Source organism: Giraffa tippelskirchi, chromosome 9 (assembly GCF_054371585.1).
Source record: "Giraffa tippelskirchi isolate mGirTip1 chromosome 9, T2T-mGirTip1v1.2.pri, whole genome shotgun sequence".
Classification (NCBI taxonomy): domain Eukaryota; kingdom Metazoa; phylum Chordata; class Mammalia; order Artiodactyla; family Giraffidae; genus Giraffa; species Giraffa tippelskirchi.
In genome coordinates, this window is record NC_137283.1 from 10,804,431 (window position 1) to 10,827,938 (window position 23,508).

The window sequence follows — 23,508 nt, forward strand, 5'->3', positions numbered from 1 at the left end:
ATTCCCCTGGGGCAGATCAGATGTCACGTCCAATCACATCACATCCCCATCATCACCCTTTTCACAGGCCCCGGAGACTCCAGGGGTACAAAGGAAGGTAGAGCTCTGAGCTGTGTCTCTGCCCCACTCGTCGGAGCCAAGTTGGTCCTCCTTCCTCCTGCTGTGGTTCCCCGCCCCTTGCCCCAAGGTGCTGGTGTCCTGTGGGGATGACAGTGAATCTGGCTGAGTTGGGGCTCTGCTCCACCACTTCCTCTCCCTGCCTGGAAACCTGAATCATCCACTGTGGAGCCAGGAGGAACTCTGCCCCAACCCTGATTTTAATTAGGAACAGGTGCATCCTGCAAGACTCAGAGTTCTGTCCCTCTCAATCCGGATGAAATGTGTTTTGAGGAGCCCAGCCTGGTCAGCTCAACAGAGGAACGTGAATGCCACCGGGCTGCAGAAGGACGGTCCCTCCAACGGCCTTTTAGCTAATGGCCGCTGAAGACAAACAGGAAAATGGGGACCCACATGCTTCTGAGTGAAATATGATTGGAATTAACATGAGCACACATTCAAGTTCTCAAATGCTCAATGAACGAAACGTTTTCCATCTGCGAGGTGCTGTGTATACCTAAAAAGAGAGCAACCCCCAAAGAACACAATCTCCCGCTTTTCCAAAGAGGTGAATTTAGCAAAGTTTTTTGGCCAACTTCACAGGAATCAGAACTGTGATTGCCTTTGAGGTGGGGGATGGGAATTGACTAGAAAAGAGTCAATGAATCTTTCTGGAGTAATGGATGTTCTCTCCCTTCCCTGGGATGATGGTTATATGCGTGACTTCATTTGTCAAAATTCACCAATTATACCCTTAAAATCTGTGCATTTTTAGGGAATGTAAATTTTACCTTAATTTTGAAAAAAGTGATAAAAATAAATACCTACTTATAATACTTAACCTAATTAGATATTGCACGCTGAAAATTATAAAAGAATACTAGATTAATCTATATTGCTCTTTTCATTCACACATTTCACAAAATGATTTCATGCAGGTGTATATCTTCTGAGATCAATGGATTGTGTTATTAAAGCCATTGTTTAAGTTGATAGTATTCCAGAGCATATCATCTTCAATTCATCTAATTTATTTGAAATGCAGAACATTTTGAATTCGTGTTTGATGCTGAAATGCTATTGTTAGACACAAAGACTCATTTGCATAATGTTACAACAGTTGTTTTTCTCATTTGTCTTAGAAGTGATTATTCACGATTCTCACAACGTAAGCAACTAATATTTTGCTTTCTAAAAATGAACTTTAAAATATTTATCACAACTTAAAACAGTTGCACTCCAGAATAATCACCACATCTATGTTCAATCTCATTGCCTCCTTCCCATTAATTGCCTCTAGTGACCTCAGAAAGCATCCAGAACCAACACTGATTGAGACCACTTCAGGCTGGTATATCTTCCCAAATTTTGTGGTTCGAATAAAGCAATTGAGAGAGTATCAAATTACAAGATACTTTTAAAGAGCCCTAAGTCTCTCTAGTTCCCTGGAAGTCCATGGTTAGGACTTGGAGCTTTCACTGCCGTGGCCCCAGGTTCAATTCTTGGTTGGGGAACTAATATCCCTGCAAGCTGCACAGCAGGGCCAAAAACAAACAAGCAAAATGCAATGTATTATAAAGAATGATAAGTCCCAAAAGTATGAGAAACTTTTAAAGGCAACACTATTCTCTGAGAGTTAATATGAGGAAATAAACCTTCATCTTATTTATCTTCAGGCATGTATAGTAAAGGGCTTGCCTGGTAGCTCAGCTAGTAAAGAATCCGCCTGCAATGCAGGAGACCCCGGTTTGATTCCTGGGCCGGGAAGATCCACTGGAGACGAGATAGGCTACCCACTCTTGTTTTCTTGGGCTTCCTTGGTGGCTCAGCTGGTAAAGAATCCACCTGCAATGCAGGAGACCTGGGTTAGATCCCTGGGTTAGGAAGATCCCCTGGAGAAGAGAAAGGCTACCAATGTATTATAAAGAACAGTAAGTCCCAAAAGTATGAGAAACTTTTAACTCTTAGAAATTTTCTAAGAGTTAATTTGAGGAAATAAACCTTCATCTTATTTATCTTCAGGCATATATAGTAAATCCAGGCATACATGTTCAAAGATAAAATAGAGATTTATTTAGCACATTTGGATATTTTATAGTTCTTTGTCCAAAGATTAGTACGGTTAGCTGAAGTTAGAAGTTTCCATGTAAAAAATTTAAACCTTACCACCAATGAGAAGCTGAAGCATTCTTGAATCAATGTAAACACACTATATTTTACTCAAAGGCATTAAAGATAGGAGAGTGTAGTTTAAATAGATAATTCTGGTTAAAATCAATTGTAAACATAATCCTAAATTATGAATTACTATTAATTTTGTGACTTGACCTTAAGTCATGTCAAGGCTTCAACTACAAACAACTTGATATGATAATATATAAAGGAGGCTTCTTTTTTGTTTCAATATTTCCCCAGTTTAGGCACCAAAAATAGTGTTGTTCTTAAAGAAACCAACATGGAAGACTCTACTATTGTTTTGATTTTTTTTGAACATTGCTGTTCGCTCAGCATTGTTTCTCCACCAGCCTTTCAAAAGCTGCCAGAAGCAAAATCAGGTAATTCAACAAGAGCCCCTTGGGCATATAAGCTCCTGTATGACTCAACGCAGTGGTTGCCCAATTTTTATTTTATTTTTTTGGTAGCAGAATCCTGGTTTTAAATGACATATATATGGTTGATGCTCTAGCTGGAATAGAGATGGGGGCCCGTAGCAGTCCTGGTTGGTGTCCCTTCTCCTCTCTAGGTAATCCACTCAGGGGTTTCACAGCATCCTGTGGGTCCCATGGAGCACAGTTTGAAAACCTCTGGCCGTGGACCATGCCTGAAGGCTGGAACTCAGAAGATCTAGGTTCAAAACCTGAGTTCTGGTCTGTGTGATTGTTGGCAAATGACTTAACCTGAGTCTCAATTTCCGTATCCACACGGACATGAATGCTCATCTCAGAGTTGCTCTAAGGCTGTTTTTAAAGTTCCTCGAGTCTCACTCTTTCTAGTCATATCTCACTTGCATGTTGTGTGCCACTGCATGTCAATTATTTCATGACTCAGCATCCACTTTTCTTTATTATTTGGCCTTGTTGATGCTACTGCGTCTGCCTTTCAGATTTTCTGCCATTATTGTCTCCTAGAGAATGGACCAGGGTAACAGTTGGCTTTGGGCTCTACCGTGACCACCTCTGAAGGGATTCCAGGCTCACTATTTTTTCCTGGGATGGACCACTCATCCAGATTTCTTTTCATTTTCAGGTGGGCCAAGAGAAGGGAAACTGTTCTTTCCAGAAAAACCCAACCCCCTGCATCATCCCTCAAGAACAAGAAAATATCTTCCATACAATATTTGCTTTTTTCACAAAGTCGGGAAGAAAAGTCTTGGTAAGAATTTGCTTACTTGGGTTCACATGGGTGGTCCTCACTAGGAAGGCAAGTCTGAGATGAGAAGCCAGTTTTCTATTTGGCATTTATTATTTCTCGAATGTGGTTTGAATCAATTGGCTTAGAAAGTCACAAGGACTATAGTCAACTCCTATTTTTTCAGCCTGAGGTTTCTATCAAAGTGTTAAATTTACATTTCAGATTCCATTGGCTGGCAAAGGGAAAACGTTTGCAACCCACCAAGTACAAAGTTATACATTTCTCCCAGTAGTATGAGTCTAATCAAGAGTGATGGTTCTCGTCCAACCACTATATATACCACTGTTGGTCAGTGGTACGAAAACTAAACATATCTATGACCTAGCAGTTCCACTCCCAGGTATGTCCCAAAGAGAAGTGAGTACCTGTATCCCCCAAAGACATGGACAAGAATGTTCACAGTAATCTGGAAATGATCCAAATATCCATCACCAGGAGAAAGTGTAAACAGTTGCAGTGTGCCCATACACTGGATTATTACAAGCAATAAAAACTGCTACACCAACAACATGAATAAATCTCACAGATACAATATTGAGTGAAAGGAGCTAGAGATAAAAGGACACAGATGGTGTTTCACTTACATGAAGTTCAGAAATAGCAACTCTGTCAATGGCAGTGGAGGTCAGGACAGCAGTTAATTTTGGAGGAATATTGATAGGGAGGAGCATGAGGGAATCTGCTTAGGTGCAGGACATGTTCTTCATCTTGATCTGTTATGAATGCATATAAAAATATATCAAGATGGATCCTTAGGATTTATTCTGTTTACTATATGTAAGCTATACCTCAACTTTTAAAAAAGTGAAGGTGTTAAAGATGTAATCAGATGCTTTTCCAAAACCTTCTTTCTCCACATCTTTGGTTACATCTCTTCAGTTCCTTATTACAGCCATGGCACATCTCACTAACATTTCCCTCCTCTTTTTTTGGGGGGGTAGAATTAGTAGGACTGGTTACCATTTAGAAGTTTGAGATATTTTTACTTACATAATGCTGATGATCAACTATTATTTAACAGCCCTTAGAACTGTTAGATGTATTGATATCTAGTAGTTTGACAAATGCAACTCTGTATCTGGCTGAAATTTTTACCCCATATGTGAGGCATCATGAATGTATATTCACACATTTTGGATCCTATAACACAAATGAATTCCTCCTTTGTAACTTAAATTTGGAATTTAGGTTTCTAGTGTAATTCATGTGTTTTCTTGGTTAAACATGTTTTTCTTTACTCCTGTGGTTTCTTGAGTCTTGTGACTTTGTAGCCCTCCAATTTGCCCAATCTAAAAAATGGGTATAAAATTGCATTTGTCACTTCCAGGCAAAAACCGCATAATCTAGGAAATACACCTTGTGTTCGAAACTCATAAGAGGAATGTTCCCGAAATATTAAATGTGTCTCTTTAAAAATAAAACAAAGAAGTTGTAGTACATATATACAATGGAATATTACTTAGCCATAAAAAGGAGTGAATTTGAGTCAGTTGTGAGAAGGAGGAACCTAGAGCCTGATATACAAAGTGAAGTAAGTCAGAAAGAGAAAAATAAATATCATATATTAATGCATATATTTGAAATCTGATGGTACTGATGAACCTATTTGCAGGGCAGAAATAGAGATGCAGACATAGAGAACAGACTTGTGGACACAGCAGGGGAAGGAGACAGTGGGACAGAGAGTTGCATTGACATACACACTACCATGTGTAAAATAGATAGCTAGTGGGAAGCTGCTGTATAGTGCAAGAAGCTCAGCTCTGTGTTCTCTGATGGCCTAAGGGGAGGGATGGGGAGGGATGGGGAGGGTGGGAGGGACACTCAAGAGGAAGGGTATATATATATCTATGATACACATTGTTGTACAGAAACCATCATAACATCAGAAAGCATTATCCTCCAATTAAAAATAAATTTAAAAAATAAATAAAAACAAACAAAATCCTCTGCTTTCTCCTTGCAAAATCCAGTTTTGGGGTAAGGTACACCAATGAGCTTTGACTTGAAGGCATGTTCTGGTGCCCACTGGACAGGAAGTCCTTTGATTGCCCTCTGGTGGCAAGAAGGAATGATTGCATCTTCCTATGGATTTCATCTGCCTAGAAAGGCCTCAGTTCTATAAATGCTGTGTTCTATAAATACCTGTTCTGTATCTATAAATGCCTATTCTGTAAATGTTGTGCTCTTGTCTTTGTTCTTAATACAGTTTGACCATTCTCTGATTATTCTTCTCAGGACTGTGAAAAAACGGGAATTTCTTGCCTAATAATGCACTGTAACCTTAGTGCACTCGCTAAAGAAGAAAGTCGTACTATAGACATTTATATGCTGTTGAACACAGAAATACTGAAGAAGGTAAGTCCTGAAGAACTGTACTCTCAGAGTTCATTTAAAAACATTTGAATTGGTTTCCTCAGGAAAAACTCCTCTACCTGCCCCTTTTAAAACTGCCCTGGCCAGCACCATGGGTAATTCTGCTTCAGAAGAATGCCAGGGAAACATACCAGACCCTTGTTATTCAAAGTATGGTCCAAGGACCAGCAGTGTCAGCATCACCTGGGAGCTTCTTAGACCTGCAGAATCCTGGACTCCACTCAGGCCTTACCAAATCAGCATCTCTTTTTAAGCAAGAACCCCGATGTTTTGTTTGCACAGTTGTTTCTTAGACTTTTTTTAATATTTATTTTTTACTTATTTAGTCATTCCAGGTCTTAGTTGTGGCATGTGGGAGCTAGTTCCCCAATCAGGGATCGAACCCAAGTCCCCTGCATTGGGAACTCGGAGTCTTAGCTTCTGGACCATCAGGAAAGTCGCTCTCAGACTTTAACTTGCACATTTTAGATCAAAGGTTTTCTGTAAAGGGCCAACAGTAAGTATTTTAGGCCCTATGGGCTATACAATGTCTTGCCATTGCTCAACTCCGCCATCGTGTTGAGAAAACAGCCATAGACTATACTCAAATGAATGGGCGTGACTGTGTTTCAATAAACTTTTATTTACAAAAACCAGCAAAGGGGTGGATTTGACCCATGAAACATAGATTGCCAACCAACCCCTTGTTTAAATGACATCTTGTTTCACAGAATCCACCTATTGAATCTCAGATCACTTTGCTCTTATGAGTTTATAAAAGTGGTTAAAAAATCATACAAATTCACTGTAATTTATTTTCACATAAGCACTGCTTAGTATGAAAGGCTACAACGAACAAATTGCTTTTAAAACAATCACGTGGAGATAAAATAGGCAGGTTAGCCACAGAGATTCTCTTTATTTTCCTTTGGAAAAACTGTATGTGTCAGTCCATATAAAACTGTCAGTGTATAAATGAATGTCCTTAGAATAGTCATTCTAGCATTATTTTTTTTAATTTTTTTATTTTTTTAGCATTATTTTTTAAATTAGGCATGGCAGCAACATGTTGGCCTGATAAGTCACAGGCAAGGGGGGTATGGGATGTTTTACCCACTTGCTGTCTCTGGCTGGTGGAGAGCTGTGAACAGTTCTGCTTCCCCTGGGTGCTTTGAAGGGAAACTGATTAGGGGCAAGTTGAACACATATGGCACTGCTTCCCTGTTGTACCTCTCTTTTCTTTTAAAAAAAGATGGAGTTGGAAGAGGACCTGACATGAACCAGAGCACCCTTGGTCACCCTTTGACTTCAGAATATTACATCACAGGAAGTGCCTTCCTGGCCTAGGTCCCCAGGTCAGGTTGAGTGATTATGATTCTGTACACTTACCCATCCTGCTCCTCTTCTTGACAAGTGGCCCTGGCGACAGTGTTATTGCCTGTGCCACACTTGCCACTGTTGACAGAGCCCTGGTATGGCGCTGATGGTGGGAGCCACTCTCATTTCTCCTTCACCCTCAACCCAGATGGCTGCTGCTTGCACGTCAGTCGTTTGTACTGAATCACAAAGCCTCAAGCCTTTCTTGTCCCCAGCTCCGGCCTGGTGTCTGCATCTCTCTTTTTGTGATCAGTGGCAACCCTTTACCAAGAAATATGTCCCGCTGATTGTTGTCCCCATGGGCCATCCAGCCCAGTCTATACCCCAAGACAGCAGGAAGCCATGGGGTGTCATATGTGGGTGTTGGAGGACCATTTTCCTCGCAGATATTCTACAGAAACCAGCATAAATCTCCGGTATGGAGTTAAGCCTCTGTCAGGTCCAAAGCCAGCCACACCTCCCTGGGGGCTCCAGGGGCTCCTCGGTCTCCCTAAGAACATTGAGCAGCATCAGCCTTGTGGTTCACCTGGGCTGCCGCTTCTGTTTATTTCCCTTTGACCTGAAGGTTTGGCCCCAGACAACGGAATTTGCAGTTTAATTGCTTTGACCTTAACAAGTTTTTATTTTAAATGTAGGATCTGATTTTTTTAATTATCTGAGGATTCCGATTTCTTTCAAAGTGTTTGTTTTCTACAACTACAGGAGATCTGTTCCATGCCTCCTAATCTGCTCAGCCTTTAACTTTGACAGTCATCATTATTATTATTGTCATTAGCAATATCCAAGATGATGATAATGATGATCCAAGATCGAAGAGACAGTATATCCAGACCCATAAAACCATAAATCTACAGAACTGGTAAAAGATTGCTGCATAGAAAATTATTTACTGCTCACTATGAGCTCACTGAAGCAGTTTTTTTTTTTTTTTTTGAGTGACAAGCTTCTGAGAAGCATTTCAAATGTGTTTTATTGCTGTTTTTAAAAGGACAATAATTAGTGTGTAACTCCCACACTGCTGGCATCCCCAGGTGTCCCCCCTAGAAGGCCTTTGTGGTTTCTTTGGAAGTGATGAGCTGAGCCCCTTGAAACTATTTTCTGTAGAGACAGTTCTCTTCTTTCCTTTTGTAGGGATAGGTTTAACCGGACATGGGCCAAAGCTGGCATCAATATGTGCCTCCTTACGTGACAGGCAACCTGAGTAAATGTAAAAAGACACCTTTCTGGCAGAGTCCAGCTGCCCCCACAAGTGGGGTGCAGAGTACTCTGGCCATCTGTCCTCTGTTTCCATGATGGGAGCCAGCCTGCCTCTCCCTCAATAGTCAGTGCAGCCCCATCTGGACCACTGGCTCGATGTCTGGCCCTTCCCTGAGTCATAGTTTTGCCAACCCCTCTCTTCTTCCAGACTCCTTCTCCGTCCCTACCTTGCAGCCATTCTCATTATCTGGATTGGTGGCTTTGAATCTGAGCCCACACTGAGGCTTCTACCCACAATGGCTGGTGGGCTCTGCCCAAGTCTTACCTGGGACGAACCTCCTCCCCCCACCACCCCCATTCCCTTTCTTATCAGACCGTTGACTTATTACAAGCCAGATGCTTTCTCCTTGTCATCTCTCTGTCTGGTACCCTCTTTCCCGCTCGAAGGGCTTTAACCCACCCCCCACTGCCTCCCACCGCAAAAGCTTCATTTAAGAGCAAAGAAAGAATTAAAAGGAACTCATGTGGAGAGTTTGAGGGTTGTGGTCAAGGCAGGAACATGCTTGGGAAATGTAAATCAGATGCCTTCTGTGGAAGGCCAGACCTAGATTTATCGTACACAGTTCAACAGCTTTATTTATTCTCTACTCTTTGGGGAATATGTCAATACCAAGATCCAAATATCTGGCTCCTGCCTCTTGGAAACCACAGCACACAAGCCTGCATGTGTTGACTCAGCAAAACTCCAGAGCTTTTCAGCGTCCACCATGATATGAAAGAATCTTCAGGAGAGAGACTGGAAATCTCTGCTTCGTTCAGTGATAGAGATTTCTGTCTAGTCTACATGGAATCTTAGAATTTCAGTTCCACCTAGGATCTCAGGGCCCAGTCACTGTGACTGAAAAGTCTTACAGCGAGTCATACTGTTTCATCCTCAGGACAGTTCATCTGTCATCCAGTTCATGACCCACGCCAAGGTGAAGGTGGACCCTTCCCTGAGAGTGGTGGAGGTAGCCGGTGGGAACCCAGAGGAAATGACGGTGAGTACAACCCCTGCTCCGACCCCCTCCAACACACACAGCCCTCTTCCAAGGGTGAAGGAATCTGGGTGACCTGGGAGACTTGATGCTAGAATTTGAGGATAATGACGGCCTCTAAGCCAAGATTTCAGCTTTGTGGTAGACCCACGACCTTGCCTGCCTTGGCTTCCAGGCCCCCCAAGGGGAACTGCAGTCTGCTCTTGTTGTGGTAGCCTTGTTCTCCAGGATGTTGTTATGTGAAAGCTCCTGGCCATGACTAACCAAAAGAGAAATTGTCTGGAAGTACCCTTGACAGCGCTTGTTGCATTTCCATTCTAGGACCAAGACTATTTTTATCTTTCTTAGACCTTTCCCTGAAACCTCATCTGCCTTCCCAATCACATTGCTCCATGGATAAACACTCGGTGTTTAAATATAAGTTGTTTGAGTAACATTCTCTACCTACCCTCCATATCCTCTATGAAGTGTAGTTGGCAAGCAGCCTCAAGATGGGAGGTGTTGCAGCTGGGAGTTCAGATAGGGGAGGGAAAGGGGTGGCCTTGGAATTTTGCTGCCTTATTACTTTCAGGGGCAGGAGGGGAGGTACATCCTTTGACACCCAGACTCAGGTCCTAGGTACATAGAAGGGGAAGACAGCAGCCTCTGAACTGGTTTTGCGAACAAGCTATGCAATGATGCTAGCTTTTTGCATCTCCTTTCCTGGAATTTACTTCTCTCCAGGAAGACTTTACCCTCTCTTGAAAGAGTCAATACTGCTGTGACAAATTTACAGAAGTGAAAAATTCACAAAGATTATTTGCTTGCAAAGAAAAACATGTTAATTTATTTTCTAGTAATAAGGGAGACACTGCATGTCTAAATGTTAGGATGGGGATCACAGCAAAGAGACTCTTACAAAACGCTGGCTAGGAAGGGTACATATAGAAAATAAATCCCCGGGACCTCCATGAACCCTCAGTCCTGAGCAGAAGACAAGAGCATCAGCCTGTACAGAAGGAAGAAGAATCTGTGAGGATGTTAAGGCTACCCCAAAGTGTGGGTATTCCATGCCCAATTCAGGGAAGAACTGTCAGAGGCAGACTTAAATTCCTTGATACACATTGAGAAATTGTCCACCTGGTCATTTTAATAACAGAAAATGAATGGGATGGAGAGGAATGATGCTGAAGTCCTTCACTCCCAGAGTCACTGTTCCTGGAGATCAAATATCTGGAGTTGGCTTTTGTCTTTTCCTCCCTGCCATTTGGGCATTTAACTGCCAATCCAGTCCTTCACCTGGGGAGTGAAAAAGAATGCAGAGTCACTGCTCATTGTCACAGCATTTTATAGGATGAGATACATGGCCAACAGGAGAGGTTTGGAATGTTCTAGTAGACCACACTGTTCCCAGATAAGAGCTAACGGAAGTAATTAACAGGTTTCCTACAGGTGGAATCCCTTGGGTAAATGAAAAAACTATCACGGGCGCATTGCCTTTGATTAAAACATAGAGCTGTGGGATCCAGAAAGACGTTGCCTGACTTCCCATTGTTGGATTCTGAGTCATCTGTGCGCCCCCAAAATACCGCTTCCGTTAATTACTTTTCCATTTTGAGCACTGTAGTGATATTTTCATTATCAAGAGTTCTTTGGACGGAGATCTCATTTGCAACTGATTTTTTTCTAGTACTCCCAAGAAAAAAGCAACACCCTTCAGAATTCCACAGTGCCCCCATCTTTCTCCTTTCCATGACTTTGCCTTTCAATCCGTGAGCCAAGATGAAGTACTATAATCTGTTCTCAACTTTCCTGGCAGGAAAAAAAAAATCCTTTCTGAGTAGCAAGGTTTGCCTTTTTAGTACAAACATGTTCCTCCCTGCATGATTCTTCTGAATGCCTGGCACTCTGTCAATCGTCCATCGGAAGGGAAATTTCCATAGAGGCGAGCCACCAAATTTAAATCGGGCAAAATTTCACAAGATTTGAGATCAGGCACCACATTTGTATGGCCTTGGAATGAACAGGAAGTGTATTTGCAGCTGGTAGCAAGCAGTGTGTGAGTGAGAAAAGGAAAGCAATCGGTTTTTAACCACATAAAGTGTGCATGGTGATAAATTCAGCTGACAGAGAATACAGATAATTTTCTTGGGACTCATTGCGTCTTTTATTTTCATGCCATGGTATGGGGAGTGCTTTGCAGAGCATACGGGTGAATAGCTAGAAATACGTACTGGGTGTCTGAGGCATTTTCCTTTTTTATTAATAATACATTTGAGGTGCCCTTCCCGGGTGGAGTGTTAACCATGTGTTCAAGACCAACCACACCAGCTTACCTGGCTTTGAACAGACTCAAACTTGAGAATTCTGGATGAGGTCTGCGCTGATTGTGCCAATATAATACACTGAATTTCCTGTTATGTCCAACCCAACCCTTTCTACTTCTCTGGGAGAGCTGCCAACAGCTGAGGCTAGAAACTCCCTGGGGGCAGACCAAGAATCTACAGCTGCCCCCCCAGACACCCTTCTGTGGCCACATGAGAGGCTTGTGTGAGTTACAGAGCAAATCTGTTGTGTGGATACTTTGAAATAGCAACATATGTGATGAACATGGAAACCCACAAATGGACAAATAAGTCATTGTCATGTGGAGTGGGCACCAGGTTGAGATTCTAGGTGCCAGCAGGAGAGACTGATTCTGTCTCCTTTTAGCAGAATCAGAATGGACTAGAATGATATCGGGTAGCTCTCAGAATTGCCAGGTTGGAGAGCCTGACTGGGGATGTGAGAAACCTGCAGGGCCAAGACCACAGGTTGGGGCAGTCCCCAGGGAGAGCCTGGCATGGTACCCTGGGCACTACTTCCCTGGCTACTCTCAGCCTCGTGCTCTAGAGTCATGTGGGAGCCTCTCCCTAGCTGAGGTTAGGCCCCTGTCTCTGGGGAACCAGGCACCCCAGGAAGAGCAGGTGGCTGGCATTTTTGGCTATTGTAGTACAGCCTCCCCCTCACCCTGAGACTCACCCATAGGAGGATTCCCCAGCACTGGAAGGATGCTAAAAAGTGACGAGCATCCCCTCCCATGTGCTTCTCAACACTACACGCAGCATGGGGCCATCTAATCCCTGGCTCATTGAGGGCTCACTTCTGAGCTAGTCTCTGTTCAGTCATTTAGACTGTTTTGTCAGCTCCATCAATAAGAGAATATGCAAATTTTTGTCCATAGGTGGTTGAGGAGTGTTTGTGCTTCGGGCTTTGTTTTAAGAATTAACGTGCTTGAATGAGCTACTTGTGATTCGATATGGCAGATTTCTGGGGCCTTCTCCTACTGCCGTGGGAACCATATGTCCAAAGAGGTGGTCACCTCCCTCCCACAGTCCTCTGACATCACCATCCCTTACCCTACAGGTGGGAGACAGGTCATAATTTTTACAAGTCCCCAGAGACTCCACTTGCCCTCCCTGAGTTAGAACCACAAAACTTTTTCCTCAAGTGAACAAAGAGCCTCTGATGCTTAGGAAAAAGAGGCGACTTACCCTGGATCTCACATTGCTGAGCCAGGGATAGGGTCCGGAACTCTTGATTCCCATCCAGGTGCGCCTTTCTCTGCTCTGCAGCCACTCGGTCCTACAAGAGGGCGCCGGGCCATCTTGGGTAAAAGGTCCTTGACAAGTGCAGATGCCCACCCCGGAAAGGACACTGACTGGTTTTAAAGTCTCTCTGTGAAAATTGCCAGGTCCCCTTGGGGCCCAGCCAGCCCCTCCTGACTGGATCTGGCTCTCCTCACCTCAGTGGGGGCTTTCCCTGCTCAGTCTCAATCAGACTCCAGAACGGAGCCTCCTGGCTGCAGCCTTGCTTTAATTTCTGAATAAACCTGCCTCTCATGTACGAATTGATCAGGCCAGCAAGTTCCAGCTTCATTTTCTCTGAAGCCGGTCAAGTTCACTTTCCAGTCTTGACCCTTCTGGGAAGTCAGTCCTTCGAGTTTGCCCTTCTCTTTGTGAACAGGAAACACTGCATTTCCCTCTTTGGAATCAGAAAAGCCTGCCCTCAAATCCCATCTCCCTCACGTCCCAGTGGTGTGACTGCAGGTATCAGGTGAGCTCTGTGAGCCTCTCTTTTCTCATCTTTAACACGGGAAAGCTAGTTTCTTCTCCCTGGAGATTTCCCCTCCATTCTGCTTCCTGCCACTACCCCCAGCAACCCAAGATGCACACCAGCATGTCTCAACCAGAGGGCATCGTCTAAGGTGGTAGATGAGAAACTCCAGAAGGTGCCACCTGTAGTTCCTTTGTTGTTTACTGCATCTTGAACAAAGTTTACAGTTTTCTGCCACCAAATAGACTGTGACTTGTACTTTACCATTTACATGCCAAATTACAGTTAAAATTACATTATACCCAGCAAGAGAGTTCTCCTTCTTGTTACATCAAGAGGTAGGAGGAAGAAGAGAGACACCTCCATTCTCCATCATCATCAAAAGATGGTAGGCAGTCCTCTCCCCTCATCCACCACCCCCATGTGAGAATTAAGCTCTAATCATAAGGAATTTAGACGAACCACAGAGTAGTTTGCTGTTTGTCACTATTTGAAGTTTCATTTGATGCATACTCTATTGGGGGCTTGCTATGGGCCGGGCTATGTACAAGCCACTGACTGGGGATGCAATGGGGAACCAAATAGCCATGATCCAGGCCCTCCCAGAGTTAACGAGGGGGTGACAGTAAAAACAGAAGCAGCGTTTGTTTTTTTTCAAACTGAGATGAGTTCCATGGGAGTAACCTGCTCTGGACTGAGGGAAATCTAAAGAATGTTTCTCCAAAGAGGCTGAAATCTAGAGAGTGAGGAGGAATTAGCTTGCCAAGCACAGAGAAGAGTGTCCCAATGAGGAGGGAGAGCTGTGTGAAGACCCAAACAGCTTGGCGTGTTCAAGGCTGAAACACCAAGGCGGTAGCACCTGGTGGGTGGTGAAGACATCCATGACGGGAGACACAGGAAGACATCCATGACAGGAGACATAGGCGGGGTCACACCATATAACACCAGGGGGCAGTTAAAAGGGAAACTGTTGCAAGCATTTGTTTTGAGCAAGGAATGGCATGATCCAATGTATATTTTTTAAAAATCACAGGCTTCTGTGTGGACAGTAGATTGTAGGGGGCTACAGGAAAGTTGTGACCATCACTTGCTAGAAATGATGGTGGCCAAGGAGATAGACGTGAACAGGTAGATTTATATCAGTAGAGGTCTAGCAATCTGTGCCAGTCATATGTAGAGTATCTGTCCTAAGGGGTTGGGAGGGGTCAAATGACATCTTGATGCAAAGTCCCTCTCCTGGTACATCCACTTGGGCAGTTAATAGTGGCTCCAGTTGCCTAAGGCTTCCCTGATGGGGAAGCCGGTAAAGAATCCACGTGGAATGCAGGAGACATGGGAGACATGGGTTCAATCCCTAGGTCAGGAAGATCCACTGGAGGAGGAAAATTGCAACCTACTGCAGTATTCTTGCATGAATAATCCCATGAACAGAGGAGCCTGATGGACTACAGTCCAAGAGGTTGCAAAGAGTTGGACATGACTGAGCGACTAAACACACACGCCCATTGCATGAAGAGATGGTCAAGGATGGGAGGAACCAAATGAAGACTGGCTTCTCCCTCCCTCAAAACCTCAAGAGTCATGATCGGTTTACTCTAAACCAGTGGTTTCCAACTGTCATCATGCTTATCGTTATCATTTCTTCAAGCAACAGAATCCATTTCTACATTGAAATGTGCTTTGGTTCAGTCAGAGGTGGGGTGCCTGTAGCTCACCCCGTTTGTATCTCTGTTTTCTCTGAGGGGCCTCTACATGTCCTCACCAAACCCCTGGGCCCTATGGAGCTAGGAAACCACTGCTATGGAAGGCTGTATTTTAGGGCAAGGCTGCTGTTCCATCCTTCAAATTCTTTAACTAGACATGAACTGGACCTCCAATAAACATGAATGAGAAAAAAAAAATTAGCCTCAAGACTTCCATAGCACAAACAGGTAAACACTGTACATGCACATATGTGTAGACACACATGCTTGAGCACACACACTTATACAATACATACACACACCACAGTGTGGTTTTGTGTTGGAAAAGCCTGAGTTGAAGAGGTTAGGACAGGCTGCATGGAAGGAATGACCCCTGAACAAATGCTGAAGGCATTTTCTAAGTGGACAGGGGAAGGTCAGCCTGCAGGTGGAGTCAGATGGTGTCTTACGATAGAGTCTCAGGAAGCAGACCCTCAGATGAGGATGTGGGTACAAGAATTTTTTTTAAAGGAAGTGTTCCCAGTGAGATGGGGAAAGAAGTGAGGAGACAGGATAGGGAAAGAGAACGAGGGAAACAAAAGTGGGATTCCAGGGGCCTCAGGCTCAGCAGAGCTCTGGAGCTCAGGTAATACTTCAGAGTTCTCCTACTCTGAAGCAAGGGAGCTAGGCTTTCTCACTCCTGTTGTGTGTCAGCCACTGGCCAGAGGCTGCCCAGGAGATACTGAGCACCAAGATCCTCCCCATCTCCCCGTACCCTGAGGGAGTACAGCCTCTGACAGTGCCATCCACTAGAGGTGAATGCGTGTAAAGCTGGGATTGGGTCTAGGGAACTGATCGAGGCACCTGAGAGATGTGAGCAGAGAGCCAGCAGCGTTGAACACAGGTGGCACTGGTCTCCACCCAGGCCTTGGGGGCTCGGCTCGGCGTGCCTTTCTGTGCCCCATTCTGCTTAATGACTTCATTTTCGTTCATTTATGCTCAGTTCTTATGATGTGCTGGGCATTTGATGTGATTATTGCCTGACACTCTCACATCGCCCTGTGAACGAAATATTACTCCTACTCTCTGATGAGGAAACTGAGGCCCCCAGATGAGGCTGTCTGAGATGCCGCAGTTTATCAGTGAAAGAGCCAGGTCTGGCGTAAGGCTGATGTTTGCAAGCCTGAGGCTCTCTTCATCCTAGGCTCCTTAAGCCTGAGCTGTCCTGTCTGGCCCACACACAGTGGAGCACCACTCTGGCAGATTGGTAGGAAATGCAGCCATGGGTGGTGAACAGCTGGCCCGTTGTCTTCGGAGAGACCCTTGGCTCTGGTGGCCTCAGAAGCACCTCATGTTCTAACTTAGTGGTCTGTTGATTCTGGAACTCTTCCTGTTGTGGCCTGGTCCCTAACCAGATGCACAGCTACTCATCAAGAGAATTAGCACTCATCGAGGGCCCTCCTTAGCCTGCAGTAAAGGAGCTGTGTTTCCCCCCTCCCTTTAAAGAGCAGTCATGAGGTTTCTCAGGAGTAATAGATATAAAACCTCTCACCACCATGTCTGGCACACAGTAAGTTCTCAACAAATGTGACCCATTCTTAACAGTTAAGGAATTAGCACCAATCTAGCTCATCCCTCTGCAAATCCTAACAGAGCAAGGAATTCCTGAAACCCAGCAGCCAGGGGCAAGTTTGACATCTTTGTTTATCACAGCACAGACTTGCAACAACCAGCTTGCCAAATGCAATTTATTTTCTGTTCATTGATGTCATCTCCATAAGTCTAAGTCTTCAGACTCCCCTGAGCTGGGTGCCTTCTGAAGGCTCTGTTCTGAGAGCGATTTAAGATGTGGTTCCACTAAGAACATTTCTTCCAGCTCCCACAGCCCTTTCTCCCTCCCCCACTGTTTGATGTAATTAGAAGCAGGTGAAAAAGGCATTTCGTTGTTCCAGATGTTCTCCTTTTCCCAGTTTTTATTTTACATACATTCCTTCCCTCTGGGAGACCTGTGTGTGATGTCGATTATGGAAAGCATCTTGCCCTTGTAATTGACCTTCAGCCAGGGGGGCCTGGAGCTGAGTGTCCCTTCGGATGTTGCTGATGCTGAGCTGTCCCTTCAGTCCTAGAAGCCTCCTGTCCAGCCAGGCCTGGGCCAGCTGTACTCTATTTTGGTCATGTTCTCAGGCCTTTTGGAGACCTGAGCATTTCCAGCTATGATATTAAGCATATTTACAGTGGTCAGAACATAAAAGTTTCCAGAAACCTGCAAGTGAATCAAGTGCTGTGGTTTAGGCTTGCCAGCTGCCCCAGACTGGAAGTTGGTTCCCTGACGCCAGCTTGCTAGCCTCAGGTGCGTTCAGGTTTATAGCAGCAGGCAGGATGCCCAGCCTGTGAGCCTGTCATTGCCCCCGCCTCATGTCTGTCCTCCTCTAGGAATCTGTTGAGCCAGACAGATCTTCAGGCTCCTCACTTCTCTTATGTTTTATTAGTTAACACCTGACACACAAGCCCCCCAGCCTCAGTCTGCTATTGTGCGATCATTTATCCCTTTGTTAACCAGAACTTCTGCTGCCCCATCTCTCAGCCTCCTTCCCTCCACCCTCTGAAACCTGCAAGCTCCTCCTCACCCTCACTCTTTTTCCTCCTTTCTCATTACTTCCTGTTATGTTGGGAGAGTGGATCTCCCCTGGCAATACCACTTCCTCTACAGCCTTCGTACTGGGCCTGTTCCTTGAACCCCCACACAAAGTTCTCCTTGCTAACCTATATTCATTTTGCAGCCACAGTGCTCTTTGCAAAATGCAAACTTTGTCACTCCCTAATTAAAAACGTTCATAGGCTTCCCATGCTTCTTAAGATAAAGCATATAATTCTCTCTGGTTTTTCAGGTTTAATTCCACAGTATCTGTAATGCAGTATTTAAAGCATCCCTTATTCCTCCTATACTTATTAACAATTTTCTCAGATACTTTTATGAGTGAATCTGATGATTCTTAAGGATTATGTATAAGGAATTCTCAAAGCAGTGCCTCGGGAAGACAAAAGAGGGTCTACATTGCTTTTTGGAACAGTTCTTTAAGTGACTAAAGGAGGAGAATCAGAAGCTTGAATTTCAGTGTTTTATAAAGGAAAAATAACCTATTAAACCAAGTTATTTAGGAATTAGAAATTATGATCAAAATAACTGCAGGTTTGGCTTGATTTAGTGCAGCCATCGAAAAGCTATATGGGGCCAGTTTTCAGATGGAAGTCACATGCTTCTTTATTGTAAAGCATATAATTCTTACCACAGTCTCCAGCCCTTCCCTGTCTCTCCAGCTTCATCTTGATCATCTTCCCTTGGCTTCTTATTCCATTTGCTCCAACTGTACTGTCTGCTGGCAGTTTCTCACCCCTGCTAAGGTGTCTCCTGCCATAGAGGTTTTTCACATGCTGTTCCTTTTTGGAATGTTGTTCCTGTCCCTCTTTGACTAGTTAACTTCTGCTTATCCTTTAACTCTCAGCTCAGGCAGTCCCTCAAAAATTTCTTACTGACTGCCATGCTTATCTTAGAGTCTTTTCTAACCATGAACCTCTCCTTGGGGGCACTTTCTAAATTTTAATTTTGCATTTATGTGTCTAAACTGGCAAGTATTCTCTGCAAGCTGGAAGTTCCATGAGGGCAAAGACTGCCTGTTTTATTGATCAAAGGATCCCCACAGTGCTTCGTACATATTAGGTCCTATATATACATTTGTTGAATGGATGGACAAACAAATGGATGGATGGGATGGATGTATGGCCAGGACTCTCAAAAGAAATAACATTTGCTGATTTATTTTTGAAGTAGAAAAAAGAAAAGCACACTCAGAAACTCTAGCTTCAAATCTCTCCCTTTCTTTTGTTGCAGGGTGAATCATAGTCATACTTCATCTAATGTTATGGCAGAAAGGACGTTGAATTTATTAATTTGCGCATTCATGAATCACATAATGGATCACTACCTTGGTCTAGGTGACAGGAGAACATGCATTCAAATCCTTGTTCTGTAAGAATTCAAAGTTTATTGGAGTTCATAGAAAGGAAGATACATCATTATGTTACAGAGTGAGGAGGACTTAGAACTGGGATGATGAAGTGCTCCACAGTGGTTTCAAAACTAACCCTTGTGGAGGGTGGGTTCCCTTGAGTTGGCTCAGTGGCTAGGGTAGAAGGGGCTTGGGAAGGGAGGCTGATCAGGCAGGACTCTTAACTGCCCACCTTCTTTAGATACAGAAAATCTCCACATTTTTTCTGTTTTACAGATTGGGCTGCTATCACAGGTTTTCTCTGTTAAGAGAGGTTGACAGTTGTTGTTTCCCAAAGCTCAGAGAATGATTAATCCTGCTGAGAAAAGCAGAGTAAGTCAGTCTTCTTGGAACAGAAGATGCTGGAGCAGAGCCTCTCCTTTTAATTTTTTTTTTTTAACTTGGCTTTCAAATGCTCAAACTCTTAAAAAATAGTTAAAGTAAGAAAAGGAAAAAATAACCCACAGTATTAAAAAACACCTATTTACTTTAAAAACTTCCTACTTTTTCTGCAAAGCTAAAGTTTTGTATATGTTAAACTGATAATGATTTTTTCATATAACTCTATAGCATGTATCATTTTTCCCGTTTATTATCATGTAAGACTTGGAAATCAGGCAAAAGATGATTGCATGTCCTTTCTACAGCATCCTGGAGTATTCTCTAGCCCCTTTCTACTCAAAGTGTGGTCCATGGACCAGCAGCATCAGCATCACCAGTGAGTGTAACCAAAATGCGGATTCTCAGGCCCCATTCATTCAGAATCTGCATTTTAAGTAGATTCCTCATGTGATTCTTATACAATTAAAATTTGAGAGAAGCACTGTTTTAACAAGCCTGCCTAACTCCCTAGCTGGAGCTTCCCAGGTGGCTCAGTGGTAAAGAATCTGCCTGCCAATGCAGGAAATACAGGTTTGATCCTTGGGTCAGGAAGATCCCCTGGAGAAGGAAATGGCAACCCATTCCAGTATTCTTGCCTGGAAAATCTCGTGGACAGAGGAGCCTGGTGGGCTATGGTCCATAGGTTCGAAAAGAGTCGGACATGACTGAGCACACACACGTAACACATACTCTGAATTGTATATTCAGTATAAAGGGAAACCATCTATAGTATAAACTGAGAAGTAATGTGATGAGTCCTGTGCTTTAGGAAAGCAACTCTAACAGCAAAGAGGCTCCTCCAAGGCTCCTGAAATAATACTGGTGAGAGAAGCTCAGGCATGACCCTAAGCAATAACTGGGGATGGGGAAAAGAGATATTTAAAGAGGTACCAGGGATGAGATTAAGAAACAACTAGGTATAAAATAGATAAGCAGTACGGTTATATTGCGGAGAAGGCAATGGCACCCCACTCCAGTACTCTTGCCTGGAAAATCCCATGGACGGAGGAGCCTGGTAGGCTGCAGTCCATGGGGTCGCGAAGAGTCAGACACGACTGAGCGACTTCACTTTCACTTTTCACTTTCATGCATTGGAGAAGGAAATGGCAACCCACTCCAGTGTTCTCGCCTGGAGAATCCCAGGGACGGCGGAGCCTTGTGGGCTGCCGTCTGTGGGGTCGCACAGAGTCGGACACGACTGAGGTGACTTATTAGCACGGTTATATTGTGTAGCACAAGTAATTATAGACATTATCTTTTAATAACTTTTAATGGCGTATCATCTGTAAAAATACTGAATCACCATGCTGTATACCTGAAACTAATATAATATTTTAAATCAACTGTGCTTTCATTTTAAAAAATACCATGGACTGATTCAACACTTTTTCTTTTCATTTAAAATAAAGGATTTTAGCAGGATCATCCTGCTTATTAATGGTGGCAACCAACTGGATTGTCAGTGCTTCCTGCCTCTCTCTGTGGTCCATGCTGCTACTCCTTTGGGTTTTATCTAAGATGTGACTTCTTAGAAGTGCCGGCCGCTCAGACCCTCCCCCACAATGAGTTTATTAGAGTCGAGATGTGTAGGAACCAGCTCTGCCAAAGCATAAAGCACACGTCCAAGATGATGAACGGCATCACTAAAAATAATAAAAGATTAAGCACACATTCCAGGGAAGTGACAGGGCATTCTTGTGGAATTTGCCAGACTAAACTGTAGTGGATACTCTTCACTGTCTCTGTATCCACAAAACCAGACCTCCAAAGTGGCTTTGCCGAGATACAGATTTTGGACACCGCCAGCAGGCAGCATCTTTATGCAGCCATCGGGCTGATCCAAAGGGCTGGGCTTACAGCTGACCCCATGGAGCCCACAGTCTGTCTCAGCAGTTCATTGTCAACAAAAAAGTTCAGCAGCCTTTCACTATGCGACCAGAGACCAGGAACCTTCAGAGACTATCTTATTCCCCATTGCACAGAGGAAACTGAAAAGATGATCTTGGTTGCCCAAGGGTGCACCTCGCACTGTGGTGCCTCATCGTTCACCTGTACCTGATACCACGAGAGAGTCTGAGTGCGGGATGTGACTTGATGCACAGCTTTTTAGAGGAAGTGACTCAAAGACATGAATCTGTCTTTAAGGACAGGAATCTCTAATCTGAACCAGATAAAAAAGAGTAGGCTTAAGATGACAGACTTTACAGTCCATTTCTATCCCACCTCCCCTCACCCCCCACGTATTCCTTCTTCAGGGTTGCCCCATGTCTGAGAATCTCTCTTTCACGTTCAGTTCTTGAAAATGCATTCAAGTGCATACATACGTTACTTACACTGTTCTCTATGTATACTGACTTCAATAGATCTTTTTTTTTTAATGAAGAAGTGTCCCAACCATGCACAACCTCAAAAAAAACCTCCCTGCCAGCAGAGCTAGTGACACTGATGGGAGCACCCAGCATGTGTTGGGGGTGGACTCTGCCAGGTGTGTCATGGGCGTTAGCCCCTTGAATTCTCTGGGGAGGGGCTGTTCTACCCCTGTTTTACAGATGAGAGAACTGAGGCTCAGAGAGGTAAAGTACCTTGTCCAAAGTCACACAGCCAATGAGTATATGCTACAAAGAAACCTCATTTCCATTCCCCAAAGTGACCGCTGTGTTCCGTAGACTGTTTTCTTTGACTTGTCCCAACATAGAAAGGAATGGTTTCTCTTCTGCCTGATTTCCCTTGAGATAATATTTTGGATTCAGGATCTGTCTCATGGATGTCCCCTCCCCCAGCACACCCCCTTTCCTATCCCGCCTGTAGGAATAAAGACAGTGAGACAAAGATGATTGCGTTTGCTCTCCTTAGCACCAAGGGAGAAACAGTGAATGATCCATTTAGTTGACAGAGTGTCTTTAAAGAGCCACCATCAGCCACACACACTATGACGTGCTAGTGACCAGCTTAGATTGGGCCTTTGAGGGTGGCTAGACCTGAGTTCAAATCTTGACTCCACTTGAGCTAAATGGCCCAGAGCAGGACGGTGCTGAATACCTCCTAGGGTGATTGTGTGAGTTAGATAGGAGGTTGCAAGGAAAGCACAGAGCCTGACACAGAGGCGCATACGAGAAATGCTAGAGAGAGGGAAGCTAGGCCCCGAAAAGAGAGCATGAATGGTGTTAGGCTATATCAGCTCAGTCCTGGGCCCTCAGTCAAGCCCCACCATTGAGGCTTGAGCAGGAGAGCAGGACCCCTGGGCTTGCCAGGCAGAACATCGGCTGGCTTCCAGGGTTGAACGAGGGTTAGGTAGGCTTCCCCAAGGAGGGGCTAGACATTCCAAGGACATGGACCAGGTTGGACAAAGCCCTGTGGCTGGGCCAGCCTGTCTGCCAAGGGAGACAATGGCTGCCCAGAGCGGAGATTTCTGTCTCTTCAGCAAAGAGGAGCTTGAATGGGGCCATGGGGTGATGGGAGGATTGGCTGCAGAGGACACAATGGATGCTTTGAATTATGCAAAAATAAACTCCACTGTGACCAGTGGGGCAAAAACAGAGCCAAAGGATGCAGTCGGTGTTGAGCTAATACATGTTAAACAATGGCAGGAGCGTGTGGGAGCCCTCTGGCAGGAGGGTGTGGGAGCCCTGATTCGTGTGTCAGTTTCAGGGGTGTAAATACTTTCGTGATGGACCATTTCAAAATACCATTGTAATGTCCTTAGATGTGGAGCTGGAAAGAGAGGCACACCATTGGCATCATTGGAATGAGCCAGCACACCACCGCGGTTCATAAAAGTTGGAACAGCTTGCATCACTGAGACGTAGGCTCTAAGGAACCTATGACTCCCTTTGGGGACCAGGGCTTAGCTCC

At 44.3% G+C, this 23,508-nt stretch overlaps 1 protein-coding gene across 9 annotated transcripts in view; it reads left to right on the forward strand.

Moving 5' to 3' along the window:
- ITGA9 (integrin subunit alpha 9) overlaps positions 1 to 23,508 on the forward strand; it is a 435,888-nt gene that overhangs the window by 315,592 nt on the left and 96,788 nt on the right. For 8 of the 9 annotated variants that reach the window (XR_014064603.1, XM_081527242.1, XM_081527249.1 and 5 more), the window contains 3 exons: positions 3,343 to 3,468; positions 5,746 to 5,865; positions 9,375 to 9,476. Coding sequence is in view for 8 of the 9 variants with exons in the window: in XM_081527242.1 (XP_081383368.1) it covers positions 3,343 to 3,468; positions 5,746 to 5,865; positions 9,375 to 9,476 (348 nt within the window). In the remaining variant the exon portion in view is untranslated. Of the gene's footprint in view, positions 1 to 3,342; positions 3,469 to 5,745; positions 5,866 to 9,374; positions 9,477 to 19,118; positions 21,104 to 23,508 lie in introns of those variants that run through there. The other variant, XM_081527243.1, reaches the window with a different exon arrangement.